General features: G+C 39.1%; 1 protein-coding gene across 1 annotated transcript in view; it reads left to right on the top strand.

Moving 5' to 3' along the window:
• FAT4 (FAT atypical cadherin 4) overlaps positions 1–25,787 on the top strand; it is a 148,221-nt gene that overhangs the window by 106,079 nt on the left and 16,355 nt on the right. The window contains 5 exon segments of the mRNA XM_015563360.1: positions 3,933–4,113; positions 7,271–7,521; positions 9,474–13,823; positions 19,496–19,600; positions 23,989–24,296. Of these exon segments, the coding sequence (XP_015418846.1) occupies positions 3,933–4,113; positions 7,271–7,521; positions 9,474–13,823; positions 19,496–19,600; positions 23,989–24,296 (5,195 nt within the window).

Below are 25,787 nucleotides of genomic sequence, written 5' to 3'. Positions count from 1 at the left end.
TGGGGAAAGCAAGCTTCCTGCCTGCTCCAGCTCCATGTCCACAGCCATCTTTGTGATGGAGTGATGGTTAATTTGCATATTACTCTTTTATTAGATAGGATATATGTATATGTATGTATGTAGACAGCTAAAGGTATATATAAGTACATATGTACACATGTATATGTACAGATGTATTTCAATTTATATATAAAGAGCCTGGGTGAGGGGATGATGGCTGTTTGCAGTCTCGTCAAGCCCCCCAGTGGGGATCCTCACCCCATGGGTGTGTGGCCAGTCTGGGTGAGGGGCTGAGGGCTGTTTTCAGGCTGGCCACAGCCCTTTCAGGGTGGGGGGTCCGTACTGGGGTGCCTGGCCAGCCTGAGTGAGGTTGGGGGACCCGTTTTCAGGCTGGCCACACCCGTGGGCTGGAAGCAGGTATCTGGGATTTATTTATCTTCTATAATTGAAACTTTGTAGCCTTGAGCAGAGCTCAGGGCTGGCAGGGCAGGCGGGAAGCTTGGCTTCCTCCCTTGCCGGGGGCAACCTCAGCCTCCTGATTGATTTTTCTACTTTTCTCTCCCGCTCCCTTCCTCTCTGAAATCAATAAAAATATATTACAAACAAACAAACCAAAAACAACACAAGTCTATATCTCTGGATCTATTTTGTTCATCAGTTTATTTTATTAGATTTCACATATGAGCGAGATGATACTTGCTTGCTCTGACAAATTTCAGAGGGAAGGTGAGTGGTGGGTGGGGCTGGATGGGGAGAGATTAACCAAAGAATTTATATATAAAGTAAAGGCCCAATGCATGAAATTCGTGCAAGAGTAGGCCTTCGCAGCTGCAGTGACTGCTTGGATCCTTCCCTTGCAGCCGAAGCTTCGTCCAGAAGGTTGTCTGGAAGGATGTCTGGTCTAATTAGCATATTATGCTTTTATTATTATAGATAATATGGGCTAAGTTTAATTAGGAATATTGTGATTTCAGTTTTTGGCATAAAAATGCTGGGCCCTTTGGTAACTTGCGAGAGGAGACAACAAATTGTCACTTGGATATATCAGTTTTGAGCCAGCGGAAAGCACTGGAGTGCAGATAGAGTAAGAGTAAATATGATGCAGCATTTCACATGGAATATAACCAAAAATATGTTGGGAACCAGGAACGTAACCTCCTTAGACCATTTCTTCACGCAGTGAAGAGGAAAGGTTCAAAAAGAGGCAAACAAACAAAAACAACAATGGACGTTTTCATCACTCAACTCTCAGAGAAGAGGAGGCCCTTCATCTGGGAACAGTGCTGCAGAAATGAGACTTACTCTCTAGGAAGCGGGGGCCTTCCCATTTTCTCCCTTGACCTTATCTTCCTGACTCAAGCTGAGAGGCAGTGCCTTCGAGCTCATGCTGTCAGTAGACAAGTAGGAGGCTGGGGTTGGGGTGGGGTAAGGGCGGGTTGGCTCTGTCCCCAGTAATAAAAGTGAAAAATCTTGCAGGCAGAATTCAAATGAGAGATTAGGTAAATCTTAGTAAAAGGCAGAAATTTACAACAATGTCTTTGCAAGGTTTTCCTTACAAAAGTGAAAAAAGAGAAAATAAGAGCGTCATGCGCATCTCCTCGGGTGACAAGGAAGTGAGGCCGTGGGCAAGATTGCATCTCTAGAGTTATCCATTCTTGAAGTGGGAGGAGAACAGGAAGTGAAGAACCCATGAGCTTATGGAGTGGGTTGTGGCAGCTAGTAAGGGGAGGAAGGGGGTTCTGGGGGTTGTTCTGTGCCTGAGAAGAGGCCCCATGTGGATAGGGGATCACCTGTAGGGCAGCTTCTCCAGCCAGAATCATCTGCTGTCACTGGTGTGCTTTTAAAACCTTTCGGAAAGATGTGATATCCTCTGGTATGAAGACAGTGAGATTGAACTTGCTGAATATTTTCCTGGGTAAACAATTTTCTTTCTGCTTACTAATTCAGAAAAAAACATCACCAACAATATTTATATAGTTTATAGACAAAGAAAGAAATCACATGTTCCTAACCAAAGGAGTTAGTCACCATTTTATGTGGTTTTCCATATATGTGTCATCAGACACTTTAGTATACCAAGAGAAAACCTCTGCTTGGCAGTTACTGGGTTATTTCCTAACAAGTTGAAGCATCGTCAATTAAAGAGCAATGTGCATATCAGAAATATTCAAGTCTTCTCTAAACTCCCTGTGTAAATTTAAAAATTATGCACTTTATAAAATCCACAAAGCTGTGAAATTTTCGAGAGCCAAGTATTCCTGTGTTTACACTACTAGGCAATCATTAGGAGCAAGGGATTATTCAAAATGTTTTCTTGAATAATAGTATTAGAGAGCAGCAAGTCAAAAGTTTCATGGGCAGCAAACATCCTGAGAACTACGACACAGACATTTGTTAGATTAAAAATGGACCTTTAATATGGCAAATTTTCATTTTTCTTGTTTTTACAACAACTACAAGAACAATAAGTAACATATAATATATTTTAACTCTGTGCCGGCATTATCCTAAGCATGTAACATTCCCTCAGTACTTCTCTGGAGTAGGTTCTATTCTCATTATTCCCACTTTGCAGATGTTTTCACTGAGATTCAGTGAGTAGAACACAGTGTCAGTAAGAGATAAAAGAGCTCTACATCTCCTCCCATCCCTCGCCTTGGGGCCTTGATTTAGTTATCCCCTCTCTCAGTTCACCGCGTGTAATTATCCTTCCCGTGACATTCCCTTTTGCCCACACAAACGCACAGGTATCCTTTGTTAACTATTCTTTCTAATTCAATCAGCGGGAGAAACAATGACATTTTTCAGATCATTCATTTCCATTTTGCCATGTTGTATATAATTAAACACACATTTAAGAGATGTAGGCCAAACACTGGCCATCAGTAATACCCCTGAAGATATTTATTTTAGCTTTAACATGTCCCTTGTTAGAATTTCAAAATCTGTGACAAGAGTATTGTCTTCAGTTGACCCACAAACTTCCAACTTCAAATAGCTAGGTGCCTGCAGCTCCTGCAGCACGTGCTGGGTGCTGTGTTCTGGGTTCCACTTGTCCAGAGCCCAGCACAAATGAAAGTTTGAAAATTATCTTAAAAACACAACTAACGGCAGATGATTTGCCTTTGAGTTGGGGGACAAATAACAGAATCTCACCAAATAGGACATCTGACCTTCACCATAAGAGTCTGCCAACTGTGTGTAATACGGACAGCGTATCCAAGGTTCTGGTCAATGTCGGGTTTTCACTATGTGTTGATATCAGAGCTGAAACAGGAAATAAATGTGAATTGCTTCACATTTATGTTAAATATTAAGTAAATGCATAAAAATGATTCCAAGTCAGCTCACTGACATGTTATTTCCAGAAAGTGGGAGATTACAGTTTTGAAATATAACTGGAAGCCTCCCTCCCCTCCCACGCCATAAACAAATATCAGTTAGTACAGTAACGGGGATTGAAAGACCTCGGGCACCCAGTTGAAAATTTTAACATTAACATTGATAGTTACAGCTAGGAGTACAGTTCTTAAGGCTGCCTTTATTTACACTAAGAGGGCCAGCGATTCCGTGCCCAAGGGTGTTCTCCAAATCTGGTTTGGCTTATTTTAATGTGATTTCAGAGAAGCCTGCCATGCCTCTTTTGTGGTGTTTTAATGATATTGTTGTGTTCTATACTGTTGAATCAGCACCTTCAAAATAGAAGAAGTTGAAACTCTGTTTCTACAGTATCACTAGGCAAGAACTGAAATACCAGATCATAAATTAACATATTTTTTTGTCACAAAATTTAAAATGAATACTCGTCTCTGTTCAGAAATTTAACCTGTTCCTAAATTCTCTCTAGTAGTGTTGTCTACAGCTAGGTATTAAAGTCACTATTACTGCTGTTATTTATAAACATCTGAGACTTGATTTTTTTCCCCCTCTAGGGTCCCCTGCCCTGACTGGAACTGGAACAATCAATGTCATAGTAGATGATGTCAATGACAATGTCCCCACTTTTGCCAGTAAATTGTATTTCACTACGATTCCCGAAGATGCACCGACGGGAACAGATGTCCTATTGGTCAATGCCTCAGACGCGGACACTTCCACCAACGCTGTCATTAGGTCAGCACCTTTTCCTCTGTAAATTTTGATAACATATCTCATTAAACATTAGTCCTTGCATTAAATGAATATGATGCTCAATTTTGCCAAAAATGTCATCATATTAACACGTACCCGATTGTGGTTATCTGTTGTTGAATAGCCATCCATGCCTAGCGATGATTCAGTTAATGATTATTTTGTTTGTTATTAATTTCCTATTTAAAAACTCATTTTGGGAAACTGGCAGTAATTAGTCTGTTCCCCCTGGCAGAGATGACTGAGTTAGCTAGGAGGCCTCAGTGTATTTTTTATTAAGTAAACATTGAGTCGCTAGTATGAATAACAGTGAGGAACAAGACCAAGTTCCCATTTTCTTTGAGCCTGCATTGTTTGAGACAGATGTCCAAGTAAATGCAAAATAGATAAGATCACTTCATATAGGGAGGACAGCCTTGAAATAAAACGGGATGATGCCCTGGAGAGTGACAAGGGACTTTTAGGTGTGAGTATTGTGGAAGGCCTGGACATCCGGGGCTGTGGGCTAGAAGTCAGCCTGGTGTGTTTAGGGAGGTTTGTAAGTCTGGCCCAGAGTGAGGAAAGGGTCAGGGAGGGAGGCAGGGGCCACATCATGTAGACGACAAAAGGACCTTTAGGTCATGGTAAAGAATTGGGATTTTAAATTGTATTTTTAAGTGGGAAACTATTGATGGATTCTAATCAGGGAGCAGCATGCACTGATTTGTATTTGGACTGGATTGGAGGAGGTAGGATTGCAGAAAGAAGATTTAGAGAGAAACCAGTGAGACCATTTAGGTGCTAAGTAACATAGGGATTCCAACAAAATGGGGATCCAGCCCATACCTGGGTATGTGCCCTGACAAGGAATGGAACCTGGAACCAGCTGGCAACCTTCCGGTGCATGGGACCTTCTAGTACATGAGCCTTCTGCTCCTGGAAAAAGGATCTGTGCTTCCCTGGCCTTAGGGCTTGGTCCAGGTCTTCCTATATCCTAGGCCAACGTTCTTCAAACTGCAGCCTTCAGGCCAAATTCAGCTCAGGGTCTGCCTTTGTAAATAAAGTGTTATTGGAGCATAGCCTCACCCATTCACGCACTTACTGTCTGGGGCAACTTTTGTACTATATTGAGTATTGCAACAGAGATCTTACAGCTTGCAAAGCTGAGAATATTTACTAACAGCCCTTTCCAGGGACAATCTCCTGGCCTAGAACACCTTCTTTCTCCCTCTTCAACATTAGTGTAAGATGGCAACCCCCTTAAAACGGAGCTTGAATTTACTCTCCTCCAACGAAGGCTTTATTTTTTTAAATATATTTTATTGATTTTTTTACAGAGCTGAAGGAAGAGGGATAGAGAGTTAGAAACATTGATGAGAGAGAAATATTGATCAGCTGCCTCCTGCACACCCCCTCCTGGGGATGTGCCCGCAACCAAGGGACATGCCCTTGACGGGAATCGAACCTGGGACCCTTCAGTCTGCAGGCCGACGCTCTATCCACTGAGCCAAACCGGTTAGGGCAAGAAGGCTTTATTTTCATCATTCCAGTCAAAGGTGAACACCTGGAGCAGTGCCTCTGTGCGGTTTCTTAACAGTTATACATGCTGCCGTGGCTTGCATTTCCTTACCATATACCTTTCTGCCATTTAAGATGCATGCTTGAGGACAGAATTTTTACCTACTTATCCATGTCTCTGTTAGTCCATCTACCACTGAACTAAATATATAGATGGATTATAATAGATTACAGCAGGTCCTTGAATAGCATCGCTTCGTTCAGGTTGTTTTATTAGAACATTGATAAGATGTCCTGGGAATCTAACTCTTGTTTGTATCAATTAGTCTGCGGTAAAATCGGTTTTGTTCTTCGTTGTTTTACCTAAAGTCACAGTTTCCAAGAATCTACCGATGGTGTTACATGAGGACTTACTGTACATGTAATAGATTATTATAATTATATATGTATATATACTATGTTTATGTAAGCCTAGACTTTGAATTGTTGTCATGTGTTGATTATATTGACATGTGCTTATCATATGAAATGACATTTAATACTCAAAACTACCAAACGAAAGGCATCCATTTTTACCTTTATTTTTTTAAATACAAGTTCTCCAACAGTTTATCATTTCTCTTAAAAAGGATGAAAGTGCTGAAATGTGTCTTTTAAACCGTGAGCTTAACGGGAGGAAGGTGCACTCTGCTGGCTGCAGTGTGGGTTTTTCCTGCTGTTTCTGTGAGACACATGCTGTTGCTATGTTTTTATGAACGCAAACCAAACTACAGAAACATGTGCCTAATTCCAGCAAGGGCATTTCTTTGTTGGTCTAAAAGAGAAAGCTTTTAAAGACATCTATTTCTTTGCTACCTCCAACCTTAGAAAGGATGGACCCCAGCCAATTTCTGAACCTTCAAGCTCAGGAACTTCTTCCCTAGCGGATCTCTCAGGAATATATGCAGCTAGCTGTCCTCTCCAGAAAGAAGAGAGAAGCTATTCTCAGTGGAAAATCCTGTCTGTTAACCAATCTGGTTAGCATCAAAATATCCATGGAGATGGCCTACCTCTCCTGACAACAAGCAAGCAGAGCAGCATGGCCATGTGAGGAATGAAAAATGAGAGAATTAGTAGCTAGGAATGTCGCTGTGTAAATAATCAGTTCTCTAGTTGTTCTGGGTAGTCAATGTGTATCAAATACAGTGTTTCCGTCTTGAAAGAGCAGCCTTCAACGGCTCTTCCCTGGGACATTATGGCACACAGCAGAAAAATAATGTTTAGATTCATTTAACAGATGTTCATCTGTGGTCCCGGCCATTAACCACACTATTAGAGCAATGCCCTGATTTATGCTTTCTGGCTCGTCTATTTAAAACACACTGGTCTTCTGGGTACATTTTGGGGTCTTGCGTGATTTAAGACGCCCACAAAGCTTGCAAGGACCTGCTTGAGGTCATTGGACATCTCACAATAAAGAGTGTCAGTGTGATATTCACATAACATTTGAAAGATTTGTCTTCCAGCTGTATTTTTTTCATTGCTGTGTGATCTGACTTGTAATGTCTTGGGTTACATTTCTGCCTCAGTTTTTAAATTACGGTAAAGGGGTGCAACGATATTGTACCGAGAAGGAACCTGCCATCTCTGCTCTCTGCTTTAGCTACAGGATCATCGGCGGAAACTCGCAGTTCACCATCAACCCCTCCACAGGACAGATCATCACCAGTGCGCTGCTGGACAGGGAGACAAGAGAAAACTATACATTAGTGGTGGTTTCCAGTGATGCTGGGTCCCCGGGGCCGCTTTCCAGTTCTACCAGCGTGCTGGTCACCGTGACTGATGTCAACGACAATCCACCAAGATTTCAACATCACCCATATGTCACACACATCCCATCGCCTACTCCTCCAGGTAATCGCATGATGCACTGGACATGTTCTATAAAACACACTTCTTTCATTTTTACATGTATAGCTTTGATATAGCCTGTGCTTGCAAATCCTCTGAAATTCGACTTGTTTTGCCTAACAAAACTAAAGGAACATTGAATCTCACAAACTAATTCTTTCTTCATCAACCAATTGTGTTTGAGATTTTATAATTGCCACATCTTTCCTAGCACTATTTCTTAATATGACTTGAATATTGTTAGGTGATTAAAATAAATATGACTTGCAGTCAGTCAGGTAGGGTTCTGCCTGGAGATGTAATTTGTAAGTTCCCTGAGAGGAGGGACAGATCTCTCTTTTTTTCATGCCATATCCCAGTGCCTGAAACATTATCTGGAATTGATAGGAATTCAGCTATGTTCATGGTTAGAAAATGAATATTTTACTTCAATGCTTCATAGGTAGATTTTTAAAAATATGTCTAATGAATGGATAATTCTAATTCTTATCATTAATATCATTTTATTCCAGTTTAATATCATTTTATTCCAGTTTTGAGGTGTGCAGGTTTATTTGTTAGTAAGTTTATGGAGCCATTAATGAGCCACTTTCATGCTGACAGCATGCATTTATTATTCTGCATCTCTTTCAAATTTAGTTTGGTTGCCTTTGCTTTTTTTGCAAAGAATGGCACACTCTCTTCAGAAACGCACAAATCATCTGCCATCTGCAGTTTCTGAGATGAGTTTTCGAATGAGAATAAACACAACTAAAGACCACGATTCACTTAATCTTCCTTGCTTTAAAATATTTTTAATTAGAAGAAAAAATAAATAAATGGACCCAGGATTTCTCCTCTCAGGGATCTTTGATCTTCTATGCACTCGAGAATATCTAATTAATAGCAATTGAAGGTATAATATCCATAACATTTTGCCAACTTTCTATCAAAGGGAAACGTTGATATCAAAGTCATAGGTCCCTGCTGAAGGCTTTTAGCTGAAATGATGCTGGCAGACATGACTCTAATCACATCCAATATTCGGTGATGCAACGTTGCATCTCCTACGCAAAGTGAGGGACACGCCAACATCTTTTCCTCATTAGACATAATTAATCAGGATCACTGGCCTTTTTTTTTTTTTTATAAAAGTCTTTTCAGTTTTGTCACAAACTCTTTGGTAGGGCTGGGAGTGCAGGTTTGGGAAGGGTTTCTGAATGAGAATATCAAAAACATGTCCTTCTGGCAGCTCCCCTGCATATTTCTCCTACAATCTGTTTTGTTGGCACTCATCCCAAACACTTTTGTGACTTTTGGAATCCACATTGGGTCCATTCTTTCTCATTTCTTATTTCTTACTCCTTTATAATTGTTTGAGTTGACTTGTAGATTTATATGTATATTTATGCTTATGTTTTGTCTCCATGACATAATAGCTCACAGGTAAAAGAATTTTACTGTGAAACAGTAGGCATAAGGAATCAACAGTGATTTTTTTAAGCATATTATTTTTGTGGACATCATTACATATATGGTCATTGAGGAATGTTTTAAGACATAAAAGAGCAATTATCTTTTACATGGGGTAGCAGCACAACTGTTAGCACAGTGCATATTACAATCATGTGGGCTGGAAGTTGTATGATGTGCAGATCTATCTCCCAGGAACTATAATTCGGAATGATTATCCATTGCTCTTCCCTGTGCTCCTTAAAAGGCATACTGCAGAATATTAAATCCTTTAGGCCACATAGGCCTTAGTTAGGAAATGCAGGTCAGTCCCTGAAGACTATTGTTAAGTAGATTTGATTTTGTAACTTCTGGGACAATAGAGGAGGTATCATCCCCCCCTAGTAATTGTGAGCAATAAAATTACATCAGGTAGAAATATAGTGTTTTATATACATTAACCTACTACCGAATGTTCTGTTTGGATTCCTTGAGATTCTAACCGCACGCTCCCTCATTCATAGGTGCCTTCGTCTTTGCTGTCACAGTCACAGACGCTGATATTGGACCCAATTCTGAACTGCATTACTCTCTGTCGGGTAGAAACTCTGAGAAATTTCACATTGACCCGCTGCGGGGAGCTATCATGGCAGCTGGGCCGTTGAACGGAGCTTCAGAAGTGACATTCTCTGTCCATGTGAAAGACGGTGGCTCGTTTCCAAAGACAGATTCTACAACAGTGACTGTTAGGTTCGTGAACAAGGCCGATTTCCCCAAAGTGAGAGCCAAAGAACAAACTTTCATGTTTCCTGAGAACCAGCCAGTCGGCACTCAGGTCACCACTGTTACGGGGTCCTCCCTGCGAGGGGAACCTTTGTCCTATTACATCGCAAGCGGGAATCTTGGCAGCACGTTCCAGATTGATCAGTTAACAGGCCAGGTGTCCATTAGTCGGCCGCTGGATTTTGAAAAGATGCAAAAATATGTTGTGTGGATAGAGGCCAGAGATGGAGGGTTCCCTCCCTTCTCCTCTTACGAGAAACTCGACATAGCTGTATTAGATGTCAACGACAATGCCCCGATTTTTAAGGAAGATCCATTTGTATCTGAAATATTGGAAAATCTTTCTCCTCGAAAAATACTTACTGTCTCAGCAACGGACAAGGATAGTGGACCCAATGGACAGTTAGATTATGATATTGTTAATGGCAACAAAGAACACAGTTTCAGCATCGATCATGCCACTGGCGAAATTAGAAGCATTCGGCCTCTAGACAGGGAAAAGGTATCTCAGTATGTGCTCACCATAAAGTCCTCAGACAAAGGCTCCCCTTCTCAGAGCAGCTCAGTAGAAGTCATCATTCACATTTTAGATGAAAATGATAATGCCCCGAGGTTTTCTCAGATCTTTAGTGCCCATGTTTCTGAAAACTCCCCCTTAGGGTACACGGTTACACGTGTCACGACTTCTGATGAAGACACTGGCGTCAATGCAATCAGTAGATATTCTATCATGGACACAAGCCTTCCGTTTACCATTAATCCCAGCACAGGGGATATTGTCATTAGTAGACCTTTAAATAGAGAAGATACAGACCGTTACAGAATCCGCGTTTCTGCACATGATTCCGGGTGGACTGTAAGTACGGACGTCACGATATTTGTGACAGATGTCAATGACAATGCTCCGAGATTTAGCAGGCCCTCCTATTATTTAGATTGCCCCGAGCTTGCTGAAATCGGCTCCAAAGTGACTCAGGTGTCTGCAACCGATCCTGACGAAGGGTCAAATGGACAAGTGGTTTATTTTATAAAATCTCAGTCAGAGTATTTCAGGATTAATGCCACCACAGGAGAGATTTTCAATAAACAGATCTTAAAATACCAAAACATCAGTGGCTTCAGTAACGTGAACATCAACAGACACAGTTTTATAGTGACATCTTCAGATCGAGGCAATCCTTCCCTACTCAGTGAGACAACCGTTACCATCAACATAGTGGACAGTAATGACAATGCACCCCAGTTTCTTAAAAGTAAATATTTTACTCCGGTCACCAAAAACGTGAAAGTTGGTACAAAGTTAATCAAAGTTACTGCAGTAGACGATAAAGATTTCGGATTGAATTCCGAAGTGGAGTATTTCGTTTCCAGTGAAAATCACTTGGGGAAATTTAAGTTGGATAACAATACAGGGTGGATTTCAGTAGCATCTTCCCTCATCTCTGACTTGAATCAAAACTTTTTGATCACTGTCACTGCAAAGGATAAAGGAAACCCTCCACTTTCATCCCAAGCCACGGTTCAAATCATTGTCACTGAGGAAAACTACCACACTCCGGAATTCTCTCAAAGCCACATGAGCGCCACCATCCCAGAAAGCCACAGTGTCGGGGCCGTTGTCAGAACGGTTTCTGCAAGAGACAGAGACGCAGCGATGAATGGCCTGATTAGGTACAGCATTTCTTCTGGAAATGAAGAGGGCATTTTTGCCATCAATTCTTCTACCGGTGTATTGACACTCGCCAAAGCTCTTGATTACGAGCTATGCCAGAAACATGAAATGACTATTAGTGCTACTGATGGCGGGTGGGTTGCAAGGACGGGTTCCTGCAGTGTGACTGTCAACGTGCTCGATGTGAATGACAATTCTCCAGTGTTCCTCCCTGAGGAATATTTCCCCACTGTTTTGGAAAATGCCCCAAGCGGGACCACCGTTATCCACCTAAATGCAACCGATGCGGACTCTGGCACCAATGCTGTGATTGCATACACTGTACAGTCATCTGACAGCGACCTCTTTGTCATTGACCCCAATACAGGCGTCCTCACCACTCAAGGCTTCTTGGATTTTGAAACCAAGCAGAGCTACCACCTTACTGTGAAAGCTTTCAATGTCCCTGATGAAGAAAGGTGCAGTTTTGCTACAGTTAATGTACAATTGAAAGGGACAAATGAATATGTGCCTCGTTTTGTTTCCAAACTCTACTATTTTGAAATCTCAGAAGCAGCTCCTAGAGGTACGATTGTTGGAGAGGTGTTTGCCAGTGACCGGGATTTGGGTGTGGACGGGGAGGTACATTATTTGATTTTTGGAAACAGTAGGAAGAAGGGTTTCCAGATCAATAAGAAGACTGGACAGATTTATGTTTCTGGACCTCTTGACAGAGAAAAAGAAGAAAGGGTATCTTTGAAGGTATTGGCCAAGAATTTTGGCAGCATTAGGGGTGCAGACATAGATGAGGTCACTGTAAATATCACTGTGCTAGATGCCAATGACCCACCCATTTTCAGTCTAAACATCTATAGTGTTCAGATCAGCGAAGGGGTCCCGACAGGAACTCACGTGACCTTTGTCAGTGCTTTTGACTCAGACTCGGTCCCCAGCTGGAGCAGGTTCTCTTACTTCATCGGGTCAGGGAATGAAAATGGTGCCTTTTCCATCAACCCGCAGACAGGACAGATCACTGTAACTGCAGAACTGGATCGAGAAACCCTCCCCATCTATAATCTGACCGTGCTGGCTATTGATTCGGGGACACCTTCCGCTACAGGAAGTGCCTCTCTCTTAGTCACCCTGGAAGACATAAACGACAACGGGCCAATGCTGACCATCAGCGAAGGAGAAGTTATGGAAAACAAACGCCCAGGCACTCTGGTGATGACCCTTCAGTCCACCGACCCTGACCTCCCTCCCAATCAAGGCCCCTTCACCTATTACTTGCTGAGCACGGGTCCTGCCACCAACTATTTCAGTCTGAACACCGCTGGAGTGTTGAGCACCACCAGAGAGATCGACCGAGAGCAGATTGCAGACTTCTATCTGTCAGTGGTCACTCGGGATTCTGGTGTGCCTCAGATGTCTTCCACAGGGACCGTGCACATCACCGTGCTAGACCAAAATGACAACCCTTCCCAGTCTCGGACGGTGGAGATATTTGTTAATTATTATGGCAACGTGTTTCCTGGTGGGCTGTTGGGCTCCGTGAAGCCACAGGATCCGGACGTGTTGGACACCTTCCACTGCTCCCTGACCTCAGGGGTGACGAGCCTCTTCAGTGTTCCCAGGGGCACCTGTGATCTGCATTCCCAGCCACGGTCCACCGATGGCACGTTCGATCTGACCGTCCTCAGCAGCGACGGGGTTCACAGCACAGTCACCAGCAACATCCGTGTTTTCTTCGCTGGCTTTTCCAACGCTACCATAGACAGCAGCATCCTCCTGCGGCTCAGTGTCCCCACCGTGAAGGACTTCTTGACCAACCACTACCTTCACTTCCTGCGCATCGCCGGCTCTCAGCTCACGGGCCTGGGCACCGCCGTGCAGCTCTATGGGGCCTCTGAAGAGAACAACAGGACGTTTCTCTTCGCAGCCGTGAAGCGGGGCCACAGTCAGTACGTGAATCCCAGCGGTGTGGCCACCTTCTTCGAAAGCATCAAGGAGATCCTCCTCCGGCAGAGTGGGGTGAAGGTGGAATCTGTGGATCACGACTCGTGTGCCCACGGGCCGTGCCAGAACGGGGGGAGCTGCCTCCGAAGGCTGGCGGTGAGCCCCACGGTCAAGAGCCACGAGAGCCTTCCGGTCATCATCGTGGCCAACGAGCCGCTGCAGCCGTTCCTGTGCCAGTGTCTGCCGGGTTACGCCGGCAGCTGGTGTGAGGTTGACATAGATGAGTGTCTCCCCTCTCCTTGCCACAACGGCGGGACCTGCCACAATCTGGTGGGAGGATTTTCATGCAGCTGCCCGGACGGCTTCACAGGGAGGGCCTGTGAGCGGGATATCAACGAGTGCCTGCCCAGTCCTTGTAAGAATGGTGCCGTCTGCCAGAATTTCCCGGGAAGCTTCCACTGTGTCTGCAAAACTGGATACACAGGTATGTAATGTTTGGCTCTTTTCACGAAGACTTTAGCCATATCAGGTAAGATATGATAGAAAGTAACGTTTTTCTTTTTTCATCTGTAAGTGATTTTTTTTTTTACTTAACAATGGGTATAAGCATTGAAAATGCTTTCAGCATTTCCCATTGGCCAGATACTGTTCTAAGCTTTTGATCTGTACTTATTTTTATTTACTTCTGATAAGAAACCTATGCAGTAGGGATAATTATTTTTTTATGGACCAGAAGACTGAAGTAGAGAGAAGTCTGTTTTCTCGGGTGACTCAGTGAATTTGTTGTAGAGTCGGGACCTAAGTGAATTCCAGACTTTCAGCTGACCTTCAATTTCCCCATCTGTAAAATGGGAATAATCATGCTTACTTATCTCTTAGGGTTGTTGCAATAAGTTAAAATACTGTTTGTAAAACACCTAGCCCTGAATCCACTCAGTAAGTAGGAATGACAATAATAGTATTGGTAGAGGTGTTAGTGAAATAGTGGTGGTAAGAGAGGTGAGCCACAGAATCACTAAGAAGACAAGAAACCTCAGTGCACGAGGTAAGTGTGAGGTAAGTGTGAGTCTTACCAGAGTTGTAGTCTTAGGATCATGAATAATAGGGCTATATACATGTTATGAGTTCAGGATTTCTAAAGAGAAAAAAAAAACTACACTCCTCCACCCCTCCTTTACCCTCACCCCTCTAATCTCCCCCCTCACCCCATCTCAAAAAAGTTGCTTCTTCTCCTGGGAATTTAACAATAAAGATCGTTACTTCCCATTTTAGTGTAACAGACTCCTTCACACTTAGATTTAGAGTGAGTTTACACATAGCCTGAACATGGAGAAAGTGTGAACGCATTTGATAGGTGACAGGGATCAGGGGAAGTCCCATGGGTGTGAGCCAGGGCACCATATGCGGGTTTCAGCATAAATGGGGCTGGCTTCGTGAGTGGTCGTGGAGCTAGCCCTTGCTCATTGCTTCTCTCTAGTTTGCTTCACTGGAGGGATGGTGTTAGAAAACGCAGCAGGTAAACAGAATTAGTTCATAGCCCCTTTAACCTTTCCCGCTCGCTTTCACACATCTGGAGGCATTTTAGCGGTGGTGTAAGCCAGCCCTGACATTTCACGGAGGAGGAGATTGTCCATTCATCACTCTTATGTTATTTGACAGTCTAAATAGGATATTTTTCCAGATCTATAAAGTTAGATACAGCTTGTGCACAGTCATTTTACTATGAAACTTGGCGAACGTTTGCATTCATGACAATGGGGGTGATAACGAAGAGTCACTCTCTTAAAATCACAGCAGTCGTATATTAAGTTGTCAGTGACCACGAGACCAGGAAACCGCTGTGATATGAAGTGAAATTTTCTGAGATACTGAGGAGTAAGTGGTTCATATGAACAAGAGAAGGTAAAAGCCTCGATTCTTATTCTGACTTTATTCCCAGAGGGGAATTAGACAGTTTACCTTAAGTGATACATTACCCTATTACAGTGTTAAAAACAGGTTTCTAGTAGCTGAAATGCTTCTTATTTCTGCAGAAAATAAGCATGTATGTGTAAGCTTCTCATGGAGATTACGTATGTCATTATACATGATCGCCTGCAGCCTCACTGAGATTGTCTTTGTATGTGCTTTAAAATACAAAGGCAGCCCAGTTGGTGTGGCTCACTAGTTGAGCATGGACCTATGAACCAGGAGTTCATTCACGGTTCGATTCCTGGTCAGACCACATGCCCGGGTTGCGGGCCCAATCCCCAGTATAGGGCATGCAAGAGGCAGCCAATCAATGATTCTTTCTCATCATTGATGCTTCCATTTCTCTCTCCCTTCCTCTCTGAAATCAATAAAAATAAAAATATGTATATAAAGGCAAACAGTTTTTTTCCTCTTTGCTTTTCTCAGTAGCAGCCCTTATTAAACATGATATTTTTGCATTGTTTTGATATAAAAGATACTGCTGCTTGATCAGAATATTTAGATTAACTGTCTTCCTAGTGCATTTTACACTAAGAAGAAACATTTACATAGTGTGCAAAAAACAGCTACTTTCTGCTAAAATAATTAAAAGCTATAAGCATAAATATTCAGAATAAATAGCATATATGTATTATGGAATTATATTTTTAACAAAATTAATTTAGACATAAATAGGCTTTGATAGTTGCACATAATCTCCCTTCTCTGTAAATATGAAATGCAAAAATTCTTGTGATGATCTAATATATACATGTATTTCATATATGTGTATATGATATTAAAGCATACATGAGCTATAGGATATCAAGAATCATCCTACCTTCAGAGGTTGGCCGAATTGAACAGGTGAGAATAAATGTAGCTCAGCTCTACATAATCTACCATTCAAATGTGCTATCAGCACAAGTGAAACTCCAATATGCATCCTGTTGTAAAGACCATAGGCGACCACCATAGATTCAATTTGAGTTCAGCAATCCATCACACCTACCTCTGAACATGAACACATTTGCTAAATTTCTTCAGTAAGCTCACTGTAACCTTGGAAATTCCATGCATGCCCTCCCTAGCCTGTTGTTATGCATTCATTTCCATCGTCCACAATTCCCATTCTCAGGTGCTTAGAGTGTACACTTCCAGAAGCACAATTCCTTCTACCTGTGAGAAATAACGTATATCAACACAGTTAACTGATGGACGTCCAAGCAGTGTGATCAGTGTATTCTTCTAAGCAGCTAACAGTTAACATGTGACAGTTAATGAATGTTCATAGGAAAGGCTCCTTGAGTTCCAAAGACATGGATGCCTTTCTTTGTGCAAACTCGTCAGTCTCTTCCAAGCCTCAAGGCACTGACAAATATTGTTAACTGGCTTGCAGCAGTAATTAAGTTAATGATCCAAGATTGTGTTTCATGGTGCTTCAACACATCAAGTTATTTTTGCCAGAAGCGTGTTAGTGTAATTCAAACTGCTGCATTCCCTGATAATCACCATGCCATTAACACTAGAGCGGAAGTAGATGCAAAATAATACGGATTGTATTGCTGACTTCAGTTGGGTGAGTGAGCATGCCTGAATCTTCCAAACCTGAGACAAGGCATTTATGAGATTTCTTTTGATTGGAAGTAAAATTATAACATCTTTCCCTCACATTTAAAAAAATAAAAGGCTTTTTTGAATAATTTAAGTGGAGTTTTCAAATTGTATCTTCAAATCTCCATTTCTAGTATGGCAATCACTTTCAAATTTACTAATTGTAAAAAACAATTTGTAAGACAGCTTGCTGATTAAATGGAGTACTCAAATGAAATTTTTGAATAGTAAATAATTTACATACTCTAACACCCTACAAATAAGACTATTTTCCCCAAACTTAATTGTTAATTCATTTATTTGACTCCTACCGAAGTCATTTCTCGCATTTTTATAATTATCTACCAAAGAAAAATAAGAAAATAAAACACTTTTAAGTTAAAAGTTGAACTTTTTTTCTCTTATAATGTCTATTTATATTGTTATATCTGCAAAAAAAATCAGATTTTGTTGAGGATTTATTTTAACTTCATTCTCAAACCACTCTTTTGGTTCCCCTTTGTCCCCACATTTCCAGTCTTCACAAAGGGAAGTCTGTAATTTTGTAAGCCACACATGTTTTCACAAAATAAAGGTGGTACTGACCACATCTATAAAACATATTAATCTATGTATTCAATGCATGCTACTTGTAATGCAGCTCTAAAAGGATTTTCAAAACAAGAACATGAAACCTTACTGAGTCCAGCAACACATGGGACAGTTACATATGCTCTTATAGTGGGGAAAAGTGGTAGAAGTTGTGACTTTCCTCATGGCAAATAAATAATCAAAAGGATAGCCAGAAGGCTTATTTATTCTCTATGGGGCAATACTGATGCTTAATTAAGAAAAAGAATCCCCTTCTTTAGAATAATCTGTCTCACATCCAGTTGGAAAACACCATAGGAGAGAGTTCTCTATGACACAGCATGTCTCTGGTGTGATGTTTGGACAGGCTTAGGTAACATTGTCCTGCCTGTAACATGTTACTACAATACGTAAAGCATAATTTCTGTGCTTCTATATTGGTAACTTGTTTATGCTCATTACTTCCCCTTAGAATGGGAAGGTATTCTGAAATTGTGAGTGTTTTGCCTTGTAAGGAGGTTCCCAATGTTATTTGTAAAAGGAAAAATGTTGTGTTTATGACCCCATGAAGTAGAGGAACATTTCTGTTAGCAGTGTCATGAGGCCTGACTCACACTTGTCATTTCAAACCAGGACGATTGTGGCTACACACCCACGCCACAGAAACATAAGTAAATTAAACAGAAACTTTGACTGTGTTTTAAGCAGTTATTACGATGAAGTGGATTATCGGTGCTCAACATTAAGTCTAATTGTGCACATAAAACTTAAATGTCTTCATGAGACAGTTAATAAAAGCATTAGTTCAGTCGTGCTTTACAGAAACAAACTCTAGTTAGATAAATAGTGAAACCCTCCTGTCAATGAATGGAAATTAATAAATCGATAACATCACATTGTTTCTTAGAACCAGAAAACTAGAAACTCTTCTATTATACATGAAATACATCTATTAATAACATATAATTGATCAGAGTATAAGTTGATGGTATTAAAACACATTTAAGTTTACATGGGAAAAGAATACCACAACAAAAACAAGTGGGACAGGCCTTATACCCTAAATTTTGCCGATAAAGTGATCAACTATACAGTTATAACTTGTGAAGCCTGGATCTGAGAGCTACCTACACTGGTCTGGGCTGTAGTTTTATCATTTCTTTGGTGGATATTAGCCTCCAAAGACCTCTTCTCCTTCACCTGTGAATGTACATATTTGCTGTTGAATGCATCATTTCCCCCATTAAAATAGAAACACTGTGTTAAGACCCTTGTCTGTTTTCTTGACTGCAATACCTCCATCCTCTGGCATGTCTGGTTCATAATAGGCACCCAGTCAAAATTAGTTGATTCAGCTTGACAAGATGATAAATGAGAATAGTCTCTGTAAACTGAAAAATGTGCCGGTTAGCTATTATTGGTTTTGAAAAAAGTCAAAGTATTCATAATCCATGGTCGAGAATAAATATTGATAAGTATTTGAAAATGTATTTGGTGTGTTTTCTTAGGTCTCATTCTGCTGTACATGAGGTAGGCGTGCATTAAGTTAAGGGATATTTCTTGAGAGTGCACAGATGGTAGTTCAATAAAGAAGCTAAGTGGGATTGATTACTTTGAACAAATCTGAGCCAAGGACATCTCCACAGTGAAACTTATCCTGTAAAAGTTTCACCTCTTCAGTTATAAAATGTGAAAAAATATAGCAACATCGAAAATAATTAGTGGAAACATCTAAATTTCTTCACCATTTATGATTTCCTAAATACTTAAAAGCACTATTTATTTCAAGATGTATGTGTAATTTTTTTCTAAATATTATAATGCATATCTTTACAATAGGACAATTAAATAAGATTTTGAACTCTCAGATAATATTTCAATTTCCCCAATCAAGTAGAATGGTCTTATATTTCTTTTCTTTAAGATATAATCTCTCAGGAGAGATTTCTATATATGGTTATGCAGTGGTGGTGTTAATATATTTATGCATAAGATTTTTTAAATGAGCTTGATGTTTTTCAGGGAAAATGTGTGAATCTTCAGTCAACTACTGTGAATGCAACCCCTGCTTTAATGGTGGTTCCTGCCAAAGTGGTGTGGATTCCTACTATTGCCACTGTCCATTTGGTGAGTATGGCTCTGCTGGCCATATAAAATGTCAATCTATTTTGGCTCACAGTGTAGCAATTTTGTTTTATTCTGGCCCTGAGTGATTAAGACAATATGAAATGTTTTACACAGGAGATTTTGACAAAATAAAATCTCAAAGGTTTAATATTCTTAAAAGTTAATTATGGAAATCCCATTGAATATATTGCTTTGATCATTACTAAAAAAAATAATCAACTGAAGATAATTGAATTTGATGTTGTGTTCTCAGGACATTTCGCCTCAATACTTATAGCTGTCTTCTTTTCAGCCTAGAACCGATCATGTAAAAAATCTTTCAGGCACTATTGGACATCATTCTCTATTTCAAATCTTTAAAAATAATCCTTCAAAATGATTTTTGTTTTGTTTTGCTTTTGATTTTTACATTAATTCAAACAGTTGTATGAGAAGGATTTATAGGCATTTTGTAGATAGTATCAACATAACTAATCAAAATTCAGGCTAATGTATTCTTTTGAGGAAGAAAGTTGTTACAGTTTTTTTTGTACACATACTTATATATTCACCACAGTGACATGAATGGAAAGATTCCTTCCAGGTGTCACTCAAATGTTGCCAGGCACTGAGACAGCCAAGGACTATGAGAAAAGCTTTGGGGGAAGCTTTCATTTGAGCTTGGTTTGTGATCATTACATCAATTTAAAAAATGTATATATATTGATTTTTAGAGAAATGGGAAGGGAATGGGATAGAGAGATAGAAACACCGATGAGAAAGAAACATTGATCAGCTGCTTCCTGCACGCCCCCTACTGCGGATCAAGTCTGCAACCCGGTCATGTGCCCTGACCAGGAATCAAACCAGTGACCTCTTGGTTTATGAGTCGACACTCAACCACTGAGCCACACCAGCTGGGCCATTCCATCAGTTTAAAGGCTGACTTAACTCACACTATAGTATTCATCTCCAGATGTCTTGCAGTGGTTAGAGACCCTCCATAAGCAAAAGAGGAAAGGATATTTTCTGGTTTTCCTTGAACATATTACTGTGGACCTAAAAAGTGAATTCTAATGTATAGTACAGAATAGAACTTAAAAATAAACTGAGGTTTCTAGTAGCCAGTGAAATATACTGCTAATTGGTTTTCAAATAAGTCAACAACTCCATCTAGTTTTTATATAGCACATCAATAGAATGATAAAGAAAAACAAGATATAAAAATACCTTATTGTGAGCCATGCATTTTAGCAATGGTTCTGAGTCCCAGACATTGAGGGTTTTGTCTAAGGTCAAAAAACAAAATTACTCCAAAATGATATAGAGACTAGAAAATTTTATTTTCAATCCAGCATGACATTCACAGTATCCCTCCTTTTTAAAATGTATGTGAGATTCTCACAAACAATGTTCATGGTACACGGAATGGTAGGTCAAGGTCAAAATAACCACAACTTTAGATCTACAACTTCTGTCTTTCAGTGATGTTTTATAATCCTTAGAGGATGTTGCTTCTGCTCATAACCGCATTCAGATTTCATGGTTTAACTTAAGTTTTGGAATAAAAGATAAGGGGACTGGAGTGGAAAGTCGAAAAATGATTTCAAGTGACTGAACCAAGGTTGTTTACATTTTTAGAGATTCCTCTGCATTCCAATCACAAATATGAGGATTTAAGGTAACTGATACTAAATGGGAATAAACTGTTGCTGCCATGTAGCTGATACAACAGTCACTGCCTATTGGGTGGAAGTATTTGGGGCCTTCACTCAGGGAAAGGGGACTAGTACAACTGCGAAGTTAAAATAGAGACGGATCATATGTGGCTGGCAGTACAAATTTCTTTCCCTGTTCCTAACAGTGGCAAACAAAAAAAAAAATTATTTAAACTTAAATATCGCCAGACAACAACAGAAGCACTTACAAAACAAAACAACAAAACCTTGAAACAGTAATACATGATTACAGACCGAGAGAATTGAAAGGAAAAGTATTTCCCTTTTCAAACTGAATGTGGGTGAAACATACAAATAAAAATGGCAGATGGAATGCCTCAAACAAATAGCTGGAGATCATTACACGTGCATCCTATAAAACAACATCTTGACCATAATTTCGAAGTTGGAAAAAAATTTGCACTGTTTACCTTCTCAAACATGAAAGATTTGTTTGGATTTGATTTTTTTTTTAATTTAGATTTTTTTAGATTTAGATTTTAGAAAAAAAACATAAAATGCTTAAGATTTGCCCTAGCCAGTTTGGCTCAGTAGATAGAGCATCGGCCTGTGGACTGAAGGGTCCCAGGTTCGGTTCTGGCCAAGGGCATATGCCCAGGTTGCAGGCTCGATCCCCAGTGTGGAGCATGCAGGAGGCAGCCAATCAGTGATTCTCCCTTATCGTTGGTGTTTCTATCTCTCTCTCTCCCTCTCCCTTCCTCTCTGAAGTAAATAAAGAAATATATTTTTAAAAAATGCTTAGGACTTTTATAAAGAGAGCTTGTATAATTGTATATGTATAACTTCATATACATACACACACACACAAAAATCCCATATTAGAGTAATTTTAATACTCTTGACTTTTATGTAAGTTTATTTTGTGGCACTTCAGATGGAAGGCAATTTTTAAATCCTCAACTTTTATATTTTCAAAATAGAAATTTACTTTTTTCTAGAAACTGTATCAACACTCCTTAAAAAGAAAAAAATATATTCCATGAAGAAATATGTTTATATTTGAATATATAGTATTGATTTCAGTTAAAATGTAGAACATGTTTCTGGGATCTGTATACTTTCTACAAATGTGAATATACAATTTAAGCACATTTTCATAGATTTATTAAAATTTAATCAGAAGAGGCCTGAGGAAATACATAGTGAAGATTTCTGCAATAATCTATATAATTTGTATGCTTTATCTTTGCTCTTTCTTTAACTTTGGCTACTCCTTCTGCATATGTAAGGTATATGTAATATAATAAATGTTTAATATAAATAAATTGTAAAATCTTATTGTATGTGAGTATATGCTTTATCTTTGCTCTTTCTTTAACTTTGGCTACTCCTTCTGCATATGTAAGGTATATGTAATATAAATGTTTAATATAAATAAATTGTAAAATCTTATTGTATGTGAGTATAAATTATAGATACAACATAAAATATAAATACTATATGATAGAATGATATATTTATAATATAAATAAATGTATACCATATATAATATATGACTTATAATATGTAACTCAAATATTTCTTTCCTTTTTTTAAACTTTAGTTAATAAAAATAAATTATTTATATTTCTACTCATTTACAATGAATGTGATTACAGAAAAAGAAAAGATAGTAGACACATGATTTTATAGCAGCTACTAGGCTGTTTTGATTTAAAGAACATTTGGATAAAAAATGTGGTTCAGCTAAACAACTAGACAATCAGGAGATCTGGCCTTCAGTGTTGGCTCTGACTCCCATGGTTCTGTGGCCTTGGGCGATTTTTAAATATTCTGTAAAATGATGGCATTGGTTCCTTCTGGTTGAACAATTCCCTGACTCTCAATGTAACACATTTATAAGAGATGTGCAGCCAAAATGAAGGAATGAAACCTCTGCAAGTTAATAAGAGTCATGATGTATTGGCATGGGTTAATTTTCCAATCATTTGCTACAGTCTACTAATATTTGTGGGAAAAGAATTTTGGCATAGCATTGTAACATCAATAAAACTCATTTTTCAAGTTTGAAAAAGAACCAGCACAAACAAATGGGAATGTTTGATTTTGGAAAAAACAGAAAACTATTTCCAAGGAGCCTGGTATAAATCATGCCCAGAGTGGGTATGAAACAAGAAAGAAATAAAAACTAAGACAGTTATTTTCCTAAAAGCAGTGGTTCTCTTCTGTAACTTGTGACCCTTAAAAATACCACAGGTACAGGGACTGATTTTTTTTAGTCAAAACAAAATTTACCATGCTCAATTGAATTAAAATTGTTTTTAAGAATTTATGAGATAGGAGAAAGAAAGAATTATATATTATGAAGAAAGTACCTTGTTTGTAAATTGCAGCATATGAAACTTTCAAAAGATTGACCAACTAATTTTGAAAGCTTTCCAGGAAAGAATCTTTTCAGACATACTTCATTCCACTAATCCTAATTTTTAGAAATGGGGCATACTTAAATGTTCCCTAATTGGCCAAAGAAAAGCATTTAAACCACTTTATCATCTGTTATATGTTTTAAAGATCATGGATTCATTCTAGTTCAATTTAGTTTAGATAGTATTCTTTGGAGAATAAGAAAAAATGTTGTAAGTATGACCAATTTTTGTATTTTAATCAACACTTTTTAATAAAATTCACTGGAATTTGATGTGTCGATTTTTCAATTTTTTCTGTCTACAGGTGTCTTTGGAAAACACTGCGAGTTGAATAGTTATGGATTTGAGGAGTTATCTTACATGGAATTTCCCAGCTTGGACCCCAATAACAACTATATTTATGTCAAATTTGCAACGATTAAAAGTCATGCTTTATTGCTTTACAACTATGACAACCAGACAGGGGACCGGGCTGAATTTTTGGCTCTTGAAATTGCTGAAGAGAGACTAAGATTCTCTTACAATTTAGGCAGCGGCACATATAAACTCACCACCATGAAGAAGGTGTCAGACGGACATTTTCACACTGTGATTGACAGGAGAGCAGGCATGGTAAGGCGCTGATGATTTCCTGATATGAACAGTCACTCTAATAGGGGATAGTAGGTAGCACCCTCATCCCAATTCTCAGAACATAGGTAAGATAACTCTGTAGTTAAGGTGTTGTCAGTGGGCTCTTATGTGGAATGGATGATTTTGCCTCTTACCTCCAAGGTCCCTTTAAACTTCATGAACTTTGATTGTATCACACAAGGGCTTGAGAGCAAGAGAGAGAAAAAAAAGGAAAAAGGTACTATGAGGTATGCCCAAAGGGAAGGGAGAGCAAAAGGATTCATTCAGTCTGTTTGTAATATGTAGCCATAGTCATCAGGGTTTGAATAATACTAAATGTGGAGAAAAGACACTCGTCATTGTGACTTCGGTCAGCGGAAAAATGTCTCCCTATTTCAGAAAACATCCAAAGTAAGGCTCCTACTGGATTTTGAATCTGTTTTCTACAGTTTAGAAGGACTCTGTTGGAAACTGGCAAAATCATTAACTTCTCAGCTTGAATCATTTCATTGACAGGACAGAAACTTCTCAATTTATAGCAGTACTGGTAGAAAAATTCAGTAATAAAGGAGGTGCATTAACTCTGAAGATTAAATTGCATGAGCTACTATTCAAATAAAACTTTCCCTCAGGTATTTTCTCTTTGAGTTGTATCACCAAGCTTTTAGAAAATAAAAAAATATATATTAAATATTAAGTCTGACTAAAATATGATACCATTATCTAAGTTGTTTTATCTAGTTGAGGCATTCATGAATATCCAGTGATACTCCTGAATTTATTATTGCTTTAGGGATCGCTGGAATTGTTGGATACTTTGCATTGTATATGCAGAGAGAGATGTGTTAATGTTTTGTTGTGCTTTTTGTTTTTCTTGTTTGTTTTTGTCTTTTAGAAATAAATGAAATAGTCTACATGAGCAGCATAAATTGTTCCATGAAAACCTAATACTGCCTTTGAGATTAATACCACTCAATTTTATAGAACATTGGAAAATTATTAATTATTGAAAGAGTTAGCTAAATGGGACATTAAAAAAAAAGTCTTGACATAGAATTGGAAGTGTAAATGTTTCCTATAATGTTAGTATTTATTATGATTTCCTTGAAAAGAAAAAAACTTACATGGCTTGTGAGAGTTCATTGTATGGAGCTTATAATAAGTTATAACAATTAACTGATAGAAATAATTTAAAATACTTTAGTAATATTTGATGCACAATAAACTATACATTGACCCCATTCATTGTTTCTGAAATGTAAGGTATTTAAGATATGCCTTTACAAGTTGCTCATCTAAGTACACATTTTATGGACAATTCCTCAAAATCATATGTAATATTGATAAAAATGGGATATTAAGGAAATTAATAATTTCTATACATAATGAAAGTGACTTGATTCAGGAAGACTGAAAACCAGATAGATACCTTTGCATGTAAGAGCAATGTTGGTCAACTTGCTGGACCTCCATGTGTTGCTTCTTACACTT

The sequence above is a fragment of the Myotis davidii genome, unplaced genomic scaffold (genome assembly GCF_000327345.1).
Source record: "Myotis davidii unplaced genomic scaffold, ASM32734v1 scaffold438, whole genome shotgun sequence".
Taxonomy (NCBI): domain Eukaryota; kingdom Metazoa; phylum Chordata; class Mammalia; order Chiroptera; family Vespertilionidae; genus Myotis; species Myotis davidii.
The sequence above is the reverse complement of the archived record's forward strand: the minus strand, read 5'-3'. Positions and strand labels throughout refer to the sequence as shown.